Source organism: Centrocercus urophasianus, unplaced genomic scaffold, assembly GCF_019232065.1.
Source record: "Centrocercus urophasianus isolate 14NV4802_14NV808 unplaced genomic scaffold, USGS_Curo_1.0 seq_12, whole genome shotgun sequence".
Classification (NCBI taxonomy): Eukaryota; Metazoa; Chordata; class Aves; order Galliformes; family Phasianidae; genus Centrocercus; species Centrocercus urophasianus.
Genome location: NW_024884364.1, coordinates 26,143,282 through 26,164,955, shown reverse-complemented (window position 1 = coordinate 26,164,955; position 21,674 = coordinate 26,143,282). Strand labels below are relative to the sequence as shown.

The following is a 21,674-nucleotide window of genomic DNA, read 5'->3' as shown; positions in this document are numbered from 1 at the left end:
CCTCTCTGCTCCTGCTGGCCACACTATTTCTAATGCAGGACAGGATGCCATTGGCCCTCTTGACCACCTGGGCACACAGTCAGCCGAGCATCAACCAACACCACCAGGTCCCTTTCCTCTTCACAGTCATTTTTCTATACAACCTTTAAGGTTTTTTTGGGTTTTTTTTTTATTATTTTTTATTTTTTTATTTTTTATTTTTTATTTTTTAAAGCCTGTTTCTAGGCCAGTCAGTGTTTATACTCAAGATTCAATGACAGTATGTTTTCAATTATGCATTTATTTTAAGACAAGTTATTGTATAACATTAAGGAGAGGCATGGTGACTCAATTTGACTAGATGGAAAGATGGACTTCTCTTAAAATGCCAATGAAAAGGTATTAGTTTGGCAGGAAAGGGCAAAAAAGGGATTTTCCTTAGGAAAAAAGTCTTTCACATTCCAACTATCCACAACACTTCTCAATACACAAAATCATTTTTTTCTTTTTTTCCATTGTACTTCAGTGAGCATCTCTCACACCAGGATGCTCTTCTGCTAATACACTGATCAGCGTGCAATAATGCTGAAATATTAAGTTCTGCATTCATTCACCATTATTCCAGCTTCTAAAAATGTTTAAAATCACAGCTGTGCTGAGTTTGGCTGGGATGAAATTAAATTTCTCCACAACAGCCTGTGCATTGCTACGTTTTAGATCTGCAATCAATTTATTGCAGGATGAATCTCTGCCTCATGACAGGCCCGGCTGCCTCCCCCCATCCCACCCCCTCCATAGGAAGCCAGCAGAGAAGTGAGAAAGAGGAGCTGCTGCTCAATTAAGAAACAAAAAACAAACAAAAAAAACCCAAGTTGACTACTTTGAATACCTGATCTACATCCATAAGCTCACCTGTCAAGTGGAAAGCCAAGGAGTGATCAACAAGACTTGCTCACTATTTAACAGCCCCATATGGCCAGCACGAAAAGCCAATGGAAAACGGAGGCTGACAGTGGACAATCATGGCCTGAATGAAGTTCACTACTGTTGAGTGTTGCTGTACTTAACATGCAAGAACTTCAATATGAACTCGAATCAAAGGCAGCCAGGTGGTAAACCACAACTGACGTTGCCAATACACTCTTTTCCATCCATTTACCAGCAGAGTGCAGGCCACAGTTTACCTTTACTTCAGGGAGCATTCAGTACACTTGGAACTGTTTGCCCCAGGGGTGGAAACACAGCCCAACCATCTGCCATTGGCCATTCCAGACCACACAGGAACAGAGTGGAGTTCTTGAGCACCTGCAGTACATTGACGACATTATCACGTGGGGCAAAACAGCAAAATTTTCAAGAAAGGGAAGAAAATAATAGCAAAACCAGCTTGCAGAAGGATTTGTATTAAGTGAAGTAATGTCAAGGGACCTGCACAGGAAATCCAGTTCCTAGGAATAAAATGGCAAGACAGACATTTTCACATCCCAGTGGATGCATCAACAAAATCAAAGTTACGTCCCTGCCAACTAGTAAGAAGGAAACAATCTTTCCTAGGTGTTGTGGGTTTCTGTAGAATGCATATCCCCAATTATAGGCTCAATGTAAGCCCTCTATCAAGTGACACAGAAGAAGAATGATTTTGCACCTGAACAACAATAAGCTTTTGAACAAAGTAAACAGGAGACTGCCTGTCCAGACAGGACACAGTGAAAAAAAAGCAGCTGGGGAGAAGGGTCCCATCTGCAGCCTCTGGAAAAGGACACCAGAGGAGACCCAAGGTCGATCCCTTTGGTTTTAGAGACCAGGATACAGTGGATGTGAAGAGTGCTACACTCCAACTGAAAAAAATATATTAGTAGCACATGAGCAGGTTCAAGCTGCTTCAGAAGTTGGTAGTGAAGCACAGCTCCTTATATCACCTTGACTACCAGTGCTAAATTGGATGTCCAAAGAGAAGGTCCCTTCTACACACCATGCTACTGATACTACTTGGAGTACATGGATTGCATTGGTTATACAATGGGCTCAGATGGGAAACTTCAGAAATGTTGGGAAGTAGGGCACCAGGTTTCTAAAGGGCTGAACCTCATAGTCAAACCTGCCAAGTTTTTGTACATTTTCTCTACAGGTCTGCACAGAGGAGGCAAAGTTTTCTTCATATTCTCAAAGGGTGGTAGTCCAACTAACTCACACAGGGTCTCTCATTATCTTTCCATTTCATTGCTGACAATGTATTGGCAAAAACTGCTGGTGTGGTTTACGTGAACTTCCACCACGTAACTGGTGAACACCTATCTCTCTTGGAATCACAGGTCCCCTTCCCTTGAATAGTGTTGAACAGGGCTTGGTAGGCATAAGTCAGGCCCTAAATAATTTGTGCCTCCTTAGATCCACCAGAGCTACAATATTCCTCTCTGAAATACTTCCCTCAACATTCAGGGCTCTACAGCTGTTCAGGAGTGAAACTCAATGACACCAGGGGTGCCCAATTCTCTAAGTTTTCTCCTAAATTCCTTCCCACCCCCTGCCACTCAATATTTTCCAGCTTTGGGGCAGATCCCTGACCAATATTAATAATGAGGAGCACATACGGTTAACATGACAGTATAATTATGGCAGTTTGGACGTTCCAGACACATGCAAAAACTTCAAGGGGGAGAAAAGGAAATGTATGGGAGGAGGTCAGACAGTGGAAGAAGTGGAATCATTAGCAACACCTGAAGTGTAATCTGTAATGCTCAAATCATGCCATGTTGTATACAAGCATCGGTCCGGTGTACACACACAAAGAGCCCAGAGTGACTTCCTTAAAGGAGCTCCAATAGGTTTTAAGTAGCACAATCTGAAGCACAATTGTGTGCACTCCCTTGAAAAACATGTTAAAAGGGAGAAAAATAACTTTTCTTCTTTAGCTAACAGCAACAATTTAGCATGGTGACAAAAATTGTTTGAAACTTCAATGCAGACCCAGCAGATGTCTTATTTCAATTACTATCATGCCCCACATTGGGTGTCAATTCACTATCTCAGGTTTAATCTTTGCTGCACGCCAGGCCTAGCCCCTTCCTCCCATCTGCCCCCAAAAGGGAAGCCAACAAAGAAGTGAAAAGGCAGAATTGTTGCTTAACTGATATAAAGAGACAACTATTTCACTGAAGTGATAAAAGAATGTGAGATAATACAATATAGAAGAAATCAAGAGTAATACATTAAATCAGTGAGAAAGAGGATGTCTCCTAACCATGCTGCTTGGTGGTACAGAAGAAAAAAAAAAAAAAGGGGACTTAACTATGTCACTTTGCCTCTCCCTCCCAAAAACCACGTGGGAAATACTGGAGCATTTTCCAAACTGGTTCCTCCTTAGCAGTTGTACCAATTCAGACAGTTCACTGCATTATGTTATGATATGGTTATGGATAAAATATATTTGAGTGTCATCATTTAAGTGTGTCATAATGTAGAAATATTAAATTCTACATTCACTCAACATTATCCCAGTTTCTAAAGTACTTAAAATCACAGTTGTACTCAGTTTGGCTGGGATGGAATTGATTTTCTCCACAGCTGTCTGTGTGTTGCTGCGTTTTAGATTTGCAACCAAGTGTTGACAACAGATTGACATTTTAGCAACTGCTAAGCAGAACTTACAGTGCATTGAGGCCTTCTCTTCCTCACTCAGCTTCCCAATGAGTAGGTATGGGTGGGCAACTGACTGGTAAAGGACACAGCTAGGACAGCTGACTCCAACAGTCCAGATCACTGGCCTGAGGCTAATTGTGTGAGGTTCAACAGAGACCGAGTGCTGGGTCCTGAGTTTCGATCACAACAACCCCATAAAAACTACAGGCTTGGGGCAGAGTGGATGGAAATCTGTGCAGAAAAAAAAGAATCTGGAGTTATTAGTTGACAGCCAGCTGAACATGAATCAGTATTGTGCCCAGATGGCCAACAGCACCCTGGCTTGTATCAGAAAAATAACCAGCAAGTGTAGGGAGGTGATCACACCTCCGTATCCAGCACTGGTGGGGTCACACTTTCAGCACTGTGTTCTGCTCTGGGTCCCTCATTAAAGAAAGACATTGAGGCCCTGGAGTGCAACCAGAAGAGGACAAGAAAGCTGGTAATGTATCTGAGGAGTAGCTGAGGGAGCTGGAACCATTCAGTCTGGCAAAGAAGAGGCTCTGGGGAGACCTCATAGCTCAATACAACCATCTGAGAGAAGGTTGTGGAGAGGTGGGGGTTGTCTCTTCTCCCAGGTAACTGTGATATGATAGGAGGCCTCAAGTTGTACCAGGAGAGGCACAGGTTGGACGTTAAGAAAAAACTTCTTCTCTTTCAGAAAGTGTGGCAAGGCATTGGAACAGGCTGCCCAGGGAAGAGGGGTCACTGCTCCTGGAAGTTCAAGAAGTGTGTGGATGTGGGACTGAGAGACATGGTTAGTGGGAATGGTGGTTAGACTAGGTGATCTTAGTGGTCTTTCACAACCTTATAGTTTCTATGAGCAGACTAAGGAGATATTTTTAAATTATACGCTAACCAAAATTTTAAAAAGCAAAAAAAAAAACCAACCCAAAGCTTTCTAAGTTTATAAATGTTAACTAGGAGCAATAATTTCTATTTCGCTTAATAAAAGACAGTAAGTAACATTGCATCATTTCTCATCAACGCCACCAAAAGCCATGTAGTGTAATCCTCTGGGAAAAGCCACACCAAAAGGATCTTACCTTTAGAATCTTATAATAAATCACAATTAAATACCAAAAAAGTCTGCTAATTTTGTTCCCTTTGAACGTGATTGCAGGGCAACACAAATCATTATTTTCCCTGACCAGGTTCCATTGTTTCCAGGGTTTCTACAACTCCCTTTCTGGCTTTGTTTCTCATTCCAATGAATACTTTCATTCTTCCTAGGAACCCTTACTAAACTAAACTTACTAAACTTCTGGATTTCATTAGCAGAAACACTTTTAACAGCTGAGAAATTGCAGTTTCTGGCAAAACCCACCAAAACATATCACAAAGGGAAAGCCACAACATTTTGAAGGCCTGCTAAAAGCTAATTTTTCCATCTGCAGCAAAACCCATCAGGGCAAAGACATCCTTCCAGGTGGTGATTTTCTACTGATTGGACTTGACTTTTAACACCAACACACCAGGTCTTTTAAAAAGATCCAGGAAATAATTTAAATGAGTAATTTCAGAGAACTTCACAGAACCAAACCTCACAGCTTTCTAAAGGAAATTTGCCTCTTTTTCCTTTTTTTTTTTTTTTCTTAATATACATATCTAGAAATATTTGAAAAGGTTTTATTGGGGACTTGGTAAGAACTTTAACATTCTCAGAAAATTTGGACTATATATCATATCAGAATATCTGACATACTGTATCAGAAATTTACAGTGCCTCATTTCAAGTATCTACACTGAGAACTAAACATAGGCAAATAAACATTAATATTCTTGGACTAGATGATCCTGTAGGTCCTTTTCAACCTTGTGATTCTACGATTCTTAATACAAAGATTTCTGCTGTAGTAAACTAGCAGATCTTCCTGGAAAATCTGCACTCCCATGACACAGAAGACATTCAACTTCCACAGCCACAGTTGTGGGTCTTAAGGTTTTACTTAAAGCAACAGAACTATTCAAACTTAGTAGCAACAATATTCAGCATCATAATAATGTGGTTTTAAATAACTTTTTATTTTTTTCAGCATCCTCATGGGAGAGCATGCTGAAAAATGTCTGCTCTGATAATGCATTCTATCTTCGCAAACATTCTGCATCAAATCCTTGACTACCAACAGACAGAGCATGATAAAAGCTATTTTGGAAATATTTGCCAATGAGAACAATTAAAAGGCATCAAAAGACCACTGCTTTAGTTATCAAAAATATGTTTGAACACTGGCAAGATACTACAAAGACATGTAACTACACTGGGATTTTTAAGCACTTCAAACTTCCCTTTCCAAATAGCCTCTTGTTCTGCAGTTGTGCTTACATATGAGCACAGCCTCATATACTGAACATGCCTCAACAGTACATCTTATTCAGCCAGTCAGAACATGCAGCTCAGCCAGATAATCTCCAGAGCGTGATAAAGGTCAAAAAACCTACAGTTTCAGGTCAATCCTCTGCAGGCATTCAGAGGTGTTTTTTCTAAAGTAAGAATAAACTAGCAACCTGCTCAGTATCAACATTAATTCAGAAGAGGTGATGATTTACAGAATCTTTATATCCATCTCTGATTTTTCTTTCTCCCCCATTATGCTGAAGCCAAGCATGGCTTTCCATGCAAAATCTGAGTTTACAATATATTTAGTATGCTGCAACTCATGAAACAACGTGTTTTGGTACATTCAGAAGCAAACCCCCACCAAGTACTGAGTATAATTCAATTTCAGATATATGAAAAGAGCTTTATCATTAACAAACGCATTTTTACGGAGGAGGAAGAAAACTGCTTTGTAAAAACTCACTGTAAAAGAAGTATTAGAAGAAAAAGCATCATTTTAATAGAAATATTAGAAGCACTGATTCTACTCATCTCTGCATAAGGCTAAGTAAATCTGCATTGCACTGATCTGTAACGTGCCTATGAGCTACCAGAGCACTTGAATTGCAGAACCCAAGTTAATTATCGTTTATGAAAAACAGGCCTCCTGCCCTCAAACAAACAGAAGAACCAACCCCCACCTCCCTAACCCAACACATGCACAATTTACCATCAGATATTATTACCATAGGGTATGCCTAGGCGCTCCTGCTCCTTTCTGTAGTCTTCCAACGCTGCAGCCCATCGTGTCACCTGTTCAGAGGTCTCATCTGAAATGGTTGTAATGTGTTTTGTTCCATCTAAGGTTATCACTTGAGCTTCCTCAACAAGGTGAGCTTCAGCCTCTGCGTGATGAGCATCTGGATCAATTACTACCTCCACAGTTTCCACAGGCTTCACGATTTCAAGGATATTTAACTTGGGGTCTGTCCCTAGGTACACATCAAATGAAGAAAAATTAAGGATAATTGATTAGTATGTGTTAGCATATTTTGGAAAGAAGAATTATACAAAGGAACCGTCACAGAATTTCTGAAGGTGATCTTAAATGAGAACTACCTCAGTAAAAGTGAATACAAATTTGTCCCACTTTCTTTCCCCAGTGTTGCAGTTTCATATTCTGTCACACATCAAAATATTTGTTCTTTAAGAAATATACTGGGGAAAACAAAAACAAACAAACAAGCCACAAGCACCTGCTGCCTTCTTCCAACCAACACAGATTATTTCCAATGTTTACAGTTTTCCCCCACTGTCTCTCAAGTCTACACAGGACCAAACCTTTTCTCCCACTGCAGAAAACAGTGCATTTAACACTAAGTCGAAACAAGACTAAAAAAGTTCAGGTTTTCAGCTTTATCAATCTTTTTGTTTGTTTTAATTCTGTCACGATTACTGTACTGTCAGGATGTAAGGTACTACACCGCAGAGTGGGAAGATACGCCTTCGTTTTGCAACGTAAAATTAAGTGGAAACAGTTTTTTTGACAACTAGTAAATTGCTGAGGATTCAACAAGGGGAAAACTATCCTATCTGATACCTCAAACACGGACTATGCATCAGCAAACATTACCAACTTGGTTAATGCTCCATCTCAGCAGTACTCAACTCAGAGCTCTTCAAAGAAAACAGCTAATAGTGATCCCAGCCCTTCATATTCATTTTCAATTAACAACTTCTACTCTCATAATCTAGTAATACACAAAACACACAAACAATCTTCACAGAGATGGAACTGTCACTCATCTAGACAAAAATCTTTTGCCTGCTTTAATACTTGACCTGGTATGATTAACTACTCACCCTTAACAAAAGCTTCATACTCCAGGTAACTCTCACTATTTGATCCAGATTTTTTTTTCCCCCACTTTAAAATTGATATGAAGTTTCATAAGACATTTTGCATAGCTTTTGTCAGTTTATAACAATTGTTTTAACTGGTACTACATATAACCACAGTAAACAGTGAAAAAATACATCCTGAAACTATATGACCACCCATTTACAGCTGGAAAAAGAAGAGTATTGAGTTTGTTCACAAGCACTCATATAATATATATCAGATGGCCCACAGAGCAGACAAATGTAACTGCTTACCTTGCCTAGATACTACTTGTACACTGAGTTGCACTGTTCCATCTGTTTTCACTCCTTGATCAAAAAGGCTTCGATCTGGGTCCAGCTTGATAAAAGCAAAAGTATTAAAAAATAATAAAGAATGAAAATATATATTAGTCACAAAGTTATAACAACAGTTATACTAATGTATTGAGATGCCCGCAGAAACATGTGGGAGGGGAATTTTCTCAAATATTGTGTTACCTATGCATCTGAATACCATAAAAATATTTCTGCTTTATTCAAACACAAAACAAGACTGGACTCTCAGAAGATTCTCAGATAGCAACAAACGATTGCTACCTCATGAGTTTTTGCTTAGACAGTACTGTCATTACACTCAATCTTCTTTCACTCGTGGTTGGGTAAGGAGAGTGTCACCCCCCAACAAACCATAACATCTCAGGCTTTTTTATTCATTCATACAGAATCTATGTGCACACGTTAAATGTTTTTATGATAAGGAAGTTGATGTAAAACTAAACTCCACATTGCAACGTACAAAATAAAAGCAGGAAATTTCATGATGAAAGAAAGAGATGAAGTATAATGCCTCTGTGGTAAGAGTTTAAATCTTCTATAACCTTGCAGTTTACCTGTATATCTTGCAGACAAATTTCATGTGCATCCAAGGAACACAGCAGTCTGGGTTCCAGTAATTTCTTAAGATTTCCAATTGGTTCATTGATGTCAATAGCTTGATTCACAAATTCTGCTGTGGTGTAGGTTTGCTCAACAATGCTTTAAGTACCAAATGAACATAGTAAATCATTACCCATATGTTAGTACAGCTCGCACAATACAGCGGTTATAGAACAGATTTTTTAAAAGTTAGAAATAAGCTACATAAAAAACCGTATATGAAATCTTAATGCCATTCAGATAAATTACTTGGGTACAGTACCAAATTCCATCCTGATGATTTTACAGCTCACTTTTTTCTAAGCTGTATCACAGTTCAAAAGATAAGCTACATATCAATATTATTTTCAGACCTGAGTTCTCAATATATGAAGTTACGATCAGCTTATTACATACCGTTAACCTTCACACTGAGTAAACTAATTCTGTCTGCCTTGCATGCAGCGTGTTTAAAAGATTCACGTTAAAAGTCAAATATGAAAACTTAACACATGAGGTACAAAGAAGGAAAAAAAAAAACCCCACTTCTACAGATTAAACGTCCATGTCCTGGAACTAACCAGCATAATGATAAACCTAACACATAAAAGAGACAACCAGAAAGAACTGCAGCAATGCATAACCTCGAAAGACAGTCACGTATCTGGGTTGTCCTACTGCATTATTAGCATGGGCATTCAGAAATATCCGTTTGAACAGAGGAAATCAGAAAGTAAAAGGATGCAGTTCAAAAGTATTAAAAATTATATGAGGAGCTCGGAATAAGGAGAAATTAATAATTGGTTTTCAAACAGTTCTTCAAACAAGTTCTTAAAAGACCAGGTCACCTACTAGCCTAGGCTATTTTTTCCCATGCTTTGATATTTTCAAAAACAGCCGTGAATATTAGAAAAGAAGCTTTAGGAACTAAAAACTAGGTTGAGATAACTAAGGCAAAGTGGACTTCTGCATCTACAGTTTTATTGGCCTCATCAATAATGCAATCACAATATACAGATTTTAATCTCTGATTTTTTAAAAATTGGCCCTGGATAACACGGAATGCAATAGACTGGAGAAACTAAAGGCTCGTTTCAGTTAAAGAAGAACATGCTGAATCTGAAACATCTGCAACAAGTATACATAGAAATATTCCTACAGACTGAAAAGTAAAGAAAAAGTTACTGTAAGTACTGCAGAAATAAAAAAAATAAAACGTGGGGAGATTTAACCACAACTGAACACTGGAAAGCAGCCCTATGAAAAGGAGCCTGAGGGTTGTGTTGGAGTCAAGTTGAATTTGAGTCAGCAGTGTGCCCTGGCAACTCAAAGGTCCAACCATATCCTGGGGTGCACTAGGCCCAGCACTGCCAGCCAGGCACAGGAAGGAGCTGTCCTGCTCTGCTCTGTGCTTTGCAGCCTCTCCTTGAGCACTGTGGGCAACTTTAGGTGTCACAATGTAAGGAGGGCATAAAACTATCAGAGCGCCCAGAAGAGGGCAATGAAGATGGTAAAGGGACAGGAGTGAAAGAGCAGCTGAGGCCCCTCGCTGTGCTCAGCGCAGAGCAGAGGAGCTGAGGGGAGCCCTGATGGCGGCTGCAGCTCCTCACAGGGAGCGGAGGGGCAGCGCTGAGCTCTGCTCTGTGTGACAGCGACAGGGCCCGAGGGAACGGCATGGCGCTGCGTCAGGGGAGGGCAGCTGGGGGTCAGGGAAAGGGGCTGCACCACAGGGCGGTGGGTGAGGAAAGGGATGCACGGGGCTGTGGGCACGGCCCCGAACCTACAGTGCTCTCAGCCACACTGTTTGAATTTCACACGGTTCTGTGCGGAGCCCAGAGTTGGACTCAGTGCTCTTTGTAGGTTCCTTCCAAATTGGGATATTCTATGACAGCACTACACCGGTTTCCAATAGCAGCTACAGTTCCATTAAAACAAAAAAAAAAAAAAAAAAAAAAAAACCCAACACTTAATTAGATGAACAGAAAAACTGAAGAGAGCACGGGCAAAATGAGGACTTTTATAACCATAAGAAAAGCCAAGAAATCTGTAGAATCAAGCAAGCAAGCACGGGAGCACAGAGATGACAGCGATCCAGTTACTTTTACCACTTTAAAATTACTACTTTCACCTAGCTAGAAAACACTTGCATTTATTTCATAATCATAGTCATCTCTGAAGCATTACACAATAACTAATAATAAACATGGGTAACTGAACTTAGTGTGTGCAGTCACAGCTCTGAAATCAGTAAAACAAACAAAACATAAATAAATCAGAGTCTAATGATTCTCAAAAGCAAAGACAGTACATACCTTTCTTCAGTACATTCCTGTTTCTCATTTCCATCAATTTCTATTTCTATCAACTCCTCTGCTTCTCTCTTAGTCATGGCTGAAATGTCTTAAGAACAGAGCTAGGAACAAAGACGAATTCTTTTTGTAAGTCACAGATGAACAAAACAGGCTGATTGTTTGCATCCTATCAAACTTTTTTTAAACCAAATACCTAGATAGTTGTTTAAAGAAAAAGGGAAAACCAAAACCTAACGTCGATTTCACAAAATAGATGACAATACCTGTTGACAAAGAAGTGTTATGCAGGGCAAATTCGGAACTCCAAACAGAAACAAACACTGAGGCCAAAGTCTTGTTTTCTTGCATACATCTCCACTTACTGACTGCTTTTGGAATAGACTAACTAAAACTTCTCATGGCTGATTTCAAACAACTTCCTACAGTTCTAGGAAAATTAATGCATATTTTGCCATCTAGATTTAGCTATGCATTTACCTTCCTCTGCATGAGAGAAGAGGCTAGAAAGGTTTCCATCCTAGATTCATTCTTTCTCAGGTTCTAAACTAAACCCATACCAACTACTAGTAAGGAGTTTTCATTTTATCAAAATGAATAATAAACAAGTCATACAGCTTTTAGAGAAATTGTTTAAAGAAATGTATGCTGTTCATCACACCACATCCTTCAAAAACTTATGTGAAATTAGTTGTGCTACCAGAAGAAATCATGCACTGTATCTGATGTCAATCAGTGAGAAGCCACCAGGGTTGGATAGGAATTAAACAGCACCTCATTAATATCTCACCACCAGAACCTGCTCCATTCTCATCAGACCTAGCCCCATGAAACTCTCCTAGCTGCAGGGGATGGCTATGCTGAACTGCCAGTCCAAGGAGTCCAACTAATCTCACATATCGTCTTCACACTACATGGGGAACACTTCTGAAGAGACAAGTCTCTGGAAGAATTGATGTCTGCACTGCTACAAGTGATCTGGTTGACTATTAGGACTTCTAGAAATTAAGGATTGAGTAAATAAATGATTTATGAAAGAAAATACTCAATATTGGTAAACGCAAAACGACACACAGTGCGTAAACATTACAGTAACACAGTAACTGGAACTAGAATAGTTCCAGAAATTGCATAGAATAAGGCAATATATTTTGGTGTTTCTGTGGGCTGGAGTCCAAATTGGCAGCTGGACTGGCACTGTTCATTCCCTCTCCTAAGTGCTTTGCCTTCTTACCATTACACAGCTGCATCTCATTGACTACATTACACTTTTAAATACCCTGGGGAGGCAGAGGAGGGCAAAGTGCAGGCACAGAAAGGGGAATAAAGATGGTTTCCACCAAGCACAAAACACAAGAAAAAGAGGTGAGCAGAGTGGGAAGAGGAAGAATAACATGACCAAAATGCGTGAAGTCAGTAACGCTTTGAGGAAGACTAATGGAGAAAATTAGTCATGTGTTGTTACACTAAAATAGAGACTCCTGATAATATTAAGCAGCAGCATGCTTCAAACAAAACAAAGGTTTCAGACAACGTCCAATGAAATTTGCTGCTACAGGATTGCTCCAAGACTGGAAGTGCACATATGTTCAGATGAGACAAAACAAATTCACGCAGAGCAGCTCACTGGGGCTATTAACTACAGAGATTGGGGACTGTCATGTCAGGAATCAGACACAGATTCTCTGGAAGAAAGAAGCCTGGTTAGACATCTGGGATGTCAGCTGTCTATCACCAGTGAAATAATGTTGAGCAACAAGAAGAACAAAACAGAATTTGTGCTCATCATTATCATTTGTGCGAAGCAGGAGCAGTTCAAGGAGCTCACCAAACATTAGTGAAAAAAAACTCAATGAAAGTATTTTAATTATATTTCTCAATCTGCCAGATTTGCAGAAGAATCGCATGCGATGCTGTAAATGTGGTGACCATACAGTAGTACAGATACAATACAGATGAAATACAAATAAAATACACGTAATCAATCCCATGAAGCAGCTAGGAATTCAACAGAGGCAGCCTCCTGGGATAACAAACTGAGAGAAACCTAAAGAAGAGGTTGCACAAGAGACATTTAGATGTTGTACTAAGGGACATGGCTTAATGGGAAAGCTTTGATGGTGGGGGTTGGTTAGACTGGATGATCTTGGAGGGCTTTTCCAACCTTGGGTGATGTTATGCTCCTGCTCTCTGGAGGGTCCCATGGTTCAGCTGTTTCACAGGGCACTTGTACAGCCACCCCTACCAGTACTTTCATTGGTAATGCCACACACACTCAGCGGGGCCTTCACATAGGGCCTTATGCAAGTTACCAGCCAGTTTGCATTCAAGACAGAGATGCTAGATAGGCCAAAGTCACGCCTGTTTTCAGACGTTTTCCTTCCTAACTAAGGGTCAGAAGTTCGAAAACAAACCCAGCCATGGAAAAGTAGCCGTGCAGCACGTGCCTGGAACAACACTAAGGCTATAGATGGGACGCCGAGTACCCCCGCACACTGCCGGCCAAAAGCCGTTTTTAAGGCTCAAGCAAGCTCCAGCGATGCTGCTCGGCCAGATGGGGGCCCGCCGTTACGCGCCCAGCCTTTCCCCCAGCCACGGCCGGACCCTGCCCCGCCCGGGGAGCAGCCAGGGCCGCCATGTGCCGCTTCTTCCTGCCGTCCCCGTTTCTCTCCCTGCAGACCTCCTGCTTCCCCCCTCCTCCCCGCGGCGTTGTTTGAACCCGAAACGGAAATGAGACGCGAGGCGCCGGGGAGAAACGGAAACAAAACACGGGCCGGGCCGGGCCGCCAGGCCGCGTCGCGTTCACCCACCTCCGCAGCCTTACGCGCCGGCCCCGAGCACAGCGGCCCACGCCTCCTCCCGCCGCCCTCGCAGCGCCGCCGACTCCCGCCGCCACCGCCGCCCCGCGGAGTCCGTCGCGCGCTCGGGATTGGGCGGTGCGGCCCAGCGCGGGCCCGGGTGGGGAGGGCGCGCCGACACCGCCACCCCCCGCGCAGCCGCGGGAACTACACCTCCCGGCGGCCCTCGCGCGCGCCTATCTGAGAGCGGGACGGTGGGGGGGGGGAACGGCCACCCCGAGCCGTTTCCTCTCACCCGGAAGCGCAGCTCCTACTTCCGGCGGTGACGGGCCGGCGGCCGTTCGTCCGTTACTCTTTGTCAGTCCGGCGGACGGTTGGTCGGGGCTGTACGGCGGACGCCGTCCCTCACGAGACCTGCGCGCGGCCGTGGGGGTCGAGGTAAGGCAGCGGTAGGCCGCGCGGAGCCCCAGCATGCCTTGCGCGGGAGGGCGGGTCTGGGCGCATGCGCGCTGCGTCCCGGCCCCAAGGTGACTGAGGTTCCGCAGAGGTGGGTCGGGGCTGTCGGTTTTGGGTGAGAGGCGGCTTATGTTAGGGAAGGGCGTCGTTATCGGTGCGTTCTATTCGCTTGTTTGATTGTTTTAAAGTAAAACGTCGGCGCCGTCATGATCCTGCATCAGATCCTGCGACTTTCTTCCCTTTTTCGCTCCGCTGTCTCCGTTCACCTGCGGAGAAACATCGGTTTTTCTGCCATTGCCTTTAATAAGGCAAAAGAGCTCGATCCGGTTCAGAAGCTCTTCCTGGACAAGATCAGGGAGTACAACACAAAAAGCAAGTAAGTACGATGAGTTGCCTTACAGCAGATGGCACAGGGGTTAAAAATGCTGCTCTTTGTTTGCTCTAAAACAAGTTTGCTTGCTTGCTCAAAACAAAATTGGGTTTAATTCTGTCCTGAAACTGTTCTGAAAGAGAACTTTTGCTTTCCTGCAGCACCTGCTGATAGTGCCACAAGTTAAAGGCGTGGCCTTATGAACCTGGAAGAAGATGTGCAAAAAAAAGCAAATAAAAAAGACCCTGATGTCTTTTTTCGTAAGGAGTTAAAAGGCACTTAGCACACAATAGATGGTGACTAGTCTACAGAGTTACTGCTGTAACTATTTTATACATGTATCCCAAGGAATCCTTGTGTGAGTCCAGTTGAATTAAGTATCCTCTGTTTGTTATTCTTTTTTTTTTTTTTTTCTTATTTAATACTCAAATCATGATCATTAATTCAGAAATAACAGAGGTACAAATCACAGTTTTGTCAAGAAGTCACACCTGGAACAAGTGAAACTCCAGAGTTCTGCAAATCTAGATACTCAGCATGGTTTTGTGTCTCCAAAGGCTGCCTCTGTAGCTTGGAATTTCATTATTCACAGCAAAAAGCCCTTTAGAACCCATTCTGAGAACCTTTAGTTGTAAGGTAAGTGGGCCTTAAGGTGTGTCACTTCTGAAAATGTCTGGAATTTTTTGCTTTAGTTGATTGTCAAAATGATAATCCATAAATCGCTATGAAAATGTAGAACTTCCATATAAACTTTCAGAACTGAACTATTAATTGGAACTTCTTTGTTTGTTTGTATTTTAGGCAAGCTGGAGGGCCTGTTGATGTAGGCCCCGAGTTTCAGAAAGACATGAATGAATCACTTGCCAGGCTTCAGAGGATGTATGGAGAGGGAGATCTAACCAAGTTTCCAGAATTCAAATTTGAGGGTGAGTTAACAATGGTACTGAACCTCTGATTGGAAGAAAGGTCCTGCTCAACAACTGACTTTTGTAGTCAATTCTCTTTTAGCTTTTGTTGGAACCATTCATGTCATGCAAGATGCCCTCAGGAAATAACCTTAGTTTTCCAGTGAAGAGATGAACTAACTTAGATCAATGTTTAACTAGGCTTGCAGTCAGTGGGCTGTCATATTTACATTAATTAATAGTTTCACAAACACTAAGAAAAGTGCAGAATGGCCTGTTGTTTTATCAAATTTTCTCATCTTCCCTAAGAGGTCAGCACTGTTTGTATATTGTGGATAACCAGTGCGTATCATCCAAGCTCCAGTTTGTAAACTTTTTAAACTCATCCGGAAAGTCAGTGATTTCAGAATGATGAACATAGAGCTTATTAATGATTACATCATGACTAAAATATATAAAAATTTCTTCTCCAGTTATTTGGAGATGTTCTGAGGTTAGCTGCTCTCAATTTGTATTAGAATTACAGAATCACAGAATGGCCAGGGTTGGAAGGGACCTCAAGGATCATGAATCTCTAACCCCCCTGCCACATGCAGGGCCACCTACCTCCACGTTTAATACTAGACCAGGCTGCCCAGGGCTCCATCCAGTCTGGCCTTGAACACCTCTAGGCACAGGGCATCCAACCTCTCTCGGCAGCCTGTTCCAGCACCTCACCACTCTCTCTGTAAAGAATTTACCCCTGACATCCAACCCAAGTCTCCCCTCCCTCAACTTAAAACCATTTCCCATTGTCCTGCAGTTATCTACCCTTTCAAAGAAATGTTGTGAACCCATTCAAGGGAATGTTTTTATATGACCCAGACTGAGCATGAGAAGAATGTTTGGCATGATTGGTTCATGTGGAATGCAAAGGGAATACACCAACTCTGCCTTCCTTAGAACATAAGGGCAAACTTAACCTTTGTTAATGACAGGCACATCTAGTTGTTTCTCTTGCTTACTTAAGCAAGTACATCTCAAAATCTCTACTGCTCACAAGCAGCTTTATCTAAAGTCAGGTTGGGGTGGTAAATTGTCTTTCCACTAAGCTGTAAGCAGCTGGTAGCTGGGACTCAGCAGTGACTTGAGTTATATAGCAAGGTTTTGGTGGCAGAAGCACTGTTAGGATGGCCTCAGTGAGCACACCAGGGGTTGTGCCCATGTTGGACGTGGTTGTAGCTGACTCCAGCAGACTCAACACAGCACAGGGGTAAGTTCCCAGTGATACTGATGGCACCTCTGTATTAAGGCACTCCGTAAACAGTAAAAAGAAACTACTACAGCAGCTATGAAAGGAGTAAGGGGAAAATATGTGAGAAAGCAACCCTGCTGACACAGTGAAGAAGGAGAGAGATGCATATGAATCAGAAACAAAGGAGAGACAGTGAGCCTGGGAAGACAGGATATGTGGGGAAGGTGTTCTTGCTTTGTTGTTTGTTCATCACTACTCACATTTTCATTGGCAGTAAATTAATCTTCCAAAAGTTGAGTCTGTTTTGTGTGGGGTAGTAATAAATAAGCAATTTTCTCTTGAACTTCACCCATAAGCTTTTAAATCTGATTTTCTCCTCCTCTGTTGTGGAAGAAGGGAGTAAGCAGTTTTGGGGCATCTGGCAGCCAGCTACAGTTAACACCCCACAGTCAGTGCTGTCATTCTGATCAGGCTATCTAGAAATTTAGTTTAGACCAGGAACTCACCTCAGTTATTTTGGTGGTATTTCAGTTGGATTAAGAAAGGATTTGGCCTCAAATTCTTATTGGCACAAATAAAATGAAACATCTTTATAGGAGGACTTACAGTGGCTTAGGGGCATGGTTTATTTATATTCTGTTTTATTTCTATGCAATATGTTAAACAATAGTACTAAAGTTCAGGGGTTTCTTTTTAGGATGAAACAATTTGTGTGACAATAGGACCAGAACAGTCACATGGGTGGGCACTGTTTTACCCTGGTGCTTTTACCACCACTGTCTGTCCTTAATCTAGGTTCAACAGGTTTTCAAAACTGTGACTACATTCTTTAGACTTTTGTCTAAGTGAAGATTCCTATAAACAGAATCTTTAACTTTCAGACTTCTTGTATCAAAGTGAACAAGCATCTCTAGATCACCTGTCAAAACCTCCAGCTCTTCTGAGGTTGTACTTCTGGCATCAGGAATTTAGTCTTCATGGTTTCTATAGTGTGGAAATTATCTTTTGCTGTGCGTAGTTGAAAATGTGCACTCCATTCACTTTATCAGCTATGTGACACTAACAAGGAGGAAAGAAGAGCTTAGTTACTAGTTCTTGTATGAAAGCTAAGCTGGAAACACACAGTACACTGGCCAACATGTACTAATATTCTGACTGATTTCTTCAGTTTCTCAACTGCCTTTTTTAACACCTCAGGTGTTGATAAAAGACACTGCAGTAGAATGCTGCCAAGGGCTGTGTCTTTCTTAAAGCTGACATACACAACTCTTAAGGTGGATAAGACCTGTTTCAAAGTGCAGTCGATGCTTTTAATGGTGCTGTGGTGGTGTAACTGGCTGTCATTGGCTGGGTGGATGCGGGGAGAGCAGTGGATGTAGTCTACCTTGATTTCAGCAAGGCATTTGATGCTGTCTCCCACAACATCCTTATAACAAAGCTGAGGAAGTGTGGGATAGATGAGTGGACAGTGAGGTGGGTTGAGAACTGGCTGACTGGCAGAGCGCAGAGGGTCGTTGTTGGCGGTGCAGAGTCCGGTTGGAGGCCTGTAACCAGCGGTGTTCCTCAGGGGTCAGTGCTGGGTCCGGTCTTGTTCAACATCTTCATCAGTGACCTTGATGAGGGGATAATGGCCACCCTCAGCAAGTTTGCTGATGATATGAAGTTGGGAGGATTGGCTGACACGCCTGAAGGCCGTGCTGCCATTCAGCGAGACCTGGACAGGCTGGACAGCTGGCCAGTAAGAAACCAGATGAGGTTTAACAAAAGCAAGTGTAGAGTCTTGCACCTAAGGAGGAATAATTGCATGCACTGGTACAGGTTGGATGGCCTGCTGGAGAGGAGCTCTGCAGAGAGGGACCTGGGTGTCCTGGTGGACGACAGGTTGGCCATGAGCCAGCAGTGTGCCCTTGTGGCCAAAAAGGCCAATGGCATCCTGGGGTGCATTAAAAAGAGCGTGTCCAGCAGGTCGAGGGAGGTGATCCTCCCCCTCCACTCTGCCCTGGTGAGGCCTCATCTGCAGCACTGCGTCCAGTTCTGGGCTCCCCAGTACAAAAAAGACAGGGATCTCTTGGAAAGAGTGCAGCGGAGGGCCACAAAGATGGTGAAGGGCCTGGAGCATCTCTCCTATGAGGAAAGGCTGAGTGAACTGGGTCTGTTCAGCCTTGAGAAAAGAAGACTGAGAGGGGACCTGATCCAGGTCTATAAATATCTAAGGTGTGGGGGGCAGAATGGGGAGGCCAGACTTTTTCAGCAGTGTGTGGAGACAGGACAAGGGGAAACGGCCAGAAACCGCAGCATAGGAAGTTCTGCACAAATGTGTGCAAGAACTTCTTTACAGTGAGGTGACGGAGCACTGGAACAGGCTGCCCAGGGAGGTGGTGGAGTCTCCTTCTGTGGAGATGTTCAAGACCTGCCTGGATGCCGACCTGTGCGACCTGCTGTAGGGAACCTCCTTTGGCAGGGGAGTTGGACTCGATGATCTCTGGAGGTCCCTTCCAACCCCTACGATTCTGTGATTCTGTAACAACCAGTGGGCAGCCCAGCACCACCACACTGCTCTTGCACTCACTCTCCTTAGAAGGATGGGATGAAAATATGATTGCAGGGTGGGGAGCTTGTGGGTTGAGATAAGGACAGGAAGATCACTCACCAATTATAGTCATGTGCAAAAGCAGACTGTAATTTATTGGCAATTAGTAACAGACTAGAGTAGTGAAAACTAAAAGCAAACTAAAAACACCTTTCCCTATCCATCCTCTTCTAACTCCTCCCCTCAAGCAGCACAAATGAATGGGGAATGAGGGCTATGGTCAGTCCATAGTGTTTTTTTTCTCTGTTGCTCCTCCGTGGTCACTCTGTCTCCATTCTACATGAGTCCCTCACATGAGATGCTGTCCTTCCCAAGCAGATCATGCATGGGCTTCCCTCAGGCTGCAGTTGTCCAGGTGCTGCTCCAACATGGCTCTCAGTCACAGGGCCTGCCATTCAGTACCACAGTGCTCCACATAGGTCCCCACAGGTGGCAGCTCCCCCAGCCCTGCTCCACTATGGGTTCCTCTCCAGGGGCTACAGCTCGAGCCCCAGGCTGCTCCCGTGGGAGGCTGTCCATGGACTGTGCCTCCTCCAGGGCTCATCAGCTGCTGCACTAAGTCTGTAGCTGCAGGTGGAGATGTACTGTACCCATGGACAGCAGGGGGAATGGCCTGCTCCACCATGGGTCTCTCCTGAGCTGTAAGAAGTTTTTGCTGTGTGCCTTTATCACCTCCTGCCCCTCTTTCTGCACTGACCTTGGTGCCTGCAGGGTTTGTTTCTCTCACATTTCTTATTCCTCTCTTCCAGCTGCACAGCAGTTTTCCCCTTTTTAAACCTGCTGTCCCAGAGGCACACCCTGTGTCAGTCATGGCTTAACTCTGGTCAGCAGTGGGTCCCTTTCAGAGCCAGCTGGAGTTGGCTCTTACCTATGCCTGGGCTCTTCTTAGAGCTGCCACGCCTGTAGCCCTCGTTGCTACCAAAACCAAAGATACTGAAGCTTAATGTTTAGGTTTTTTTTAATATGAGATGAATGGTTGTGTTTTAGGCTGGAATAAGAAAAAACTAACATGTCTCTTCTCTCCCGGCTTCTTTATTCCTCCTTTAGAGCCCAACTTTGAGGAGACACCAAAGTGATTTCTTCACATCGTCCTCCAAACAACATCCATGGAGTTGCTGAATATGGCATCAGTTGTAACTTAATAAATACAGTGTTTCAGTTTGATTTCTGAAGCGTGAACAAGTTCTCAAATGCATGGGGATTCTAGTTAGCTGATTGTGTGCTCTTACAGTTACTGAGGTACCTGAATAGCATATCTCCCAACTGCTAACCCCTTTAGTAAACTACGTTTCAGTGCTGAGAAGTTATAAAACTGAGTGATAAACACAGAAGAAACTTTATTTTCCCCAGTTTGTAATGTTTCAAGTTTCTGCAGGAATTATTCAGAAAGCAATTCTAAATTTGTAGCAAAGCCCAAGGGAGGTGATAGATCTGCATAGGCACAAATACTTCGTTTTACATCAATGAACGCATAAGTGATGCTCTTACAGGAACAACTGAAACTTGTTACTGATGTTGTAGGGCATAAGCTTCAGTAACGAAACTACTGACACAAACACTTCAGGCTCTGAGGAACTATTTATTTGTAATACTGTAACATTTAGGGTCCAGCTATTACAACTATAGTTGTACTGGCAAGTAATGTATGCGATTTACAGAAAGAGGTACTTCCTTGTAAAAGAGATGCTGTAGGCATTTTATATTAGACAATAAAACAATGCTTGGGCCTCAATTACAAGCAGCTTTGTCCTGGCTGGATAGTGAGTTAAAGTCTGGGCAACTATTTCTGTACTTCTAGATGGCTCTGTCAAACCTAATATAATGTGGACAGATAAGTAAGAATGAAGTCAACGTTATAGGAGAGTTTGAGCCCTTGACAATCGTCATCTACGAAAGTTACTTGGACAGACTGTTCCAAGCTGCAAGAGTGAATCCTGTATTGCTGCACGTATACATCAACAAAATGAGAAGCCACACAAATTGACTTGTGTATGCCATTGCATCTTTAAGTTAAGCAGGTTTGTCGTTGGTTAAAGAAAAACAATCATACACAAATAAGTTGACTAGATCTAAACAGTAGCAATTTCTATTTTCAGTGCATAGTACATGGAAACAATATTTACAGAGTAGAGGTCAAAAAATCCCTTTGATATTTTTGTATAACAAGTAGTTGTTTGATGTCCCTCACAGAGGCTGAAATCTTCTAGATAACAAAGGATTTGGTGTGCTTGAAATC

General features: G+C 42.7%; 3 protein-coding genes across 6 annotated transcripts in view; 1 reads left to right on the top strand and 2 right to left on the bottom strand.

Annotated features, from left to right (window-relative positions):
• The window catches only part of GABPA (GA binding protein transcription factor subunit alpha), a 24,381-nt gene extending 10,099 nt beyond the window's left edge, over positions 1 to 14,282 (bottom strand). Inside the window, exons 1-5 of one of the 2 annotated variants that reach the window (XM_042811057.1) lie at positions 14,179 to 14,282; positions 11,089 to 11,189; positions 8,752 to 8,896; positions 8,135 to 8,219; positions 6,724 to 6,969 (exon numbers count right to left, since the gene is read on the bottom strand). In XM_042811057.1, coding sequence (XP_042666991.1) covers positions 6,724 to 6,969; positions 8,135 to 8,219; positions 8,752 to 8,896; positions 11,089 to 11,165 — 553 coding nt within the window. In that variant the 5' untranslated portion in view covers positions 11,166 to 11,189; positions 14,179 to 14,282. Of the gene's footprint in view, positions 1 to 6,723; positions 6,970 to 8,134; positions 8,220 to 8,751; positions 8,897 to 11,088; positions 11,190 to 13,895; positions 13,975 to 14,178 lie in introns of those variants that run through there. The other variant, XM_042811056.1, reaches the window with a different exon arrangement.
• ATP5PF (ATP synthase peripheral stalk subunit F6) lies at positions 14,217 to 20,602 on the top strand. 2 transcript variants are annotated; one of them, XM_042811062.1, is made up of 4 exons: positions 14,217 to 14,321; positions 14,528 to 14,715; positions 15,511 to 15,635; positions 20,486 to 20,602. In XM_042811062.1, exons 2-4 carry the CDS (start codon positions 14,546 to 14,548, stop codon positions 20,512 to 20,514), a joined length of 324 nt encoding a protein of 107 aa, XP_042666996.1. In that variant the 5' UTR covers positions 14,217 to 14,321; positions 14,528 to 14,545; the 3' UTR covers positions 20,515 to 20,602. The 2 variants fall into 2 exon arrangements, with proteins under 2 accessions (XP_042666996.1, XP_042666995.1); XM_042811061.1 differs by lacking the exon at positions 14,217 to 14,321 and adding an exon at positions 14,353 to 14,430.
• Positions 19,513 to 21,674, bottom strand: part of JAM2 (junctional adhesion molecule 2) — a 34,494-nt gene continuing 32,332 nt past the window's right edge. For both annotated transcript variants that reach the window (XM_042811059.1, XM_042811060.1), the window contains exon 10: positions 19,513 to 21,674. In XM_042811059.1, the coding sequence (XP_042666993.1) occupies positions 21,642 to 21,674 (33 nt within the window). In that variant the 3' untranslated portion in view covers positions 19,513 to 21,641.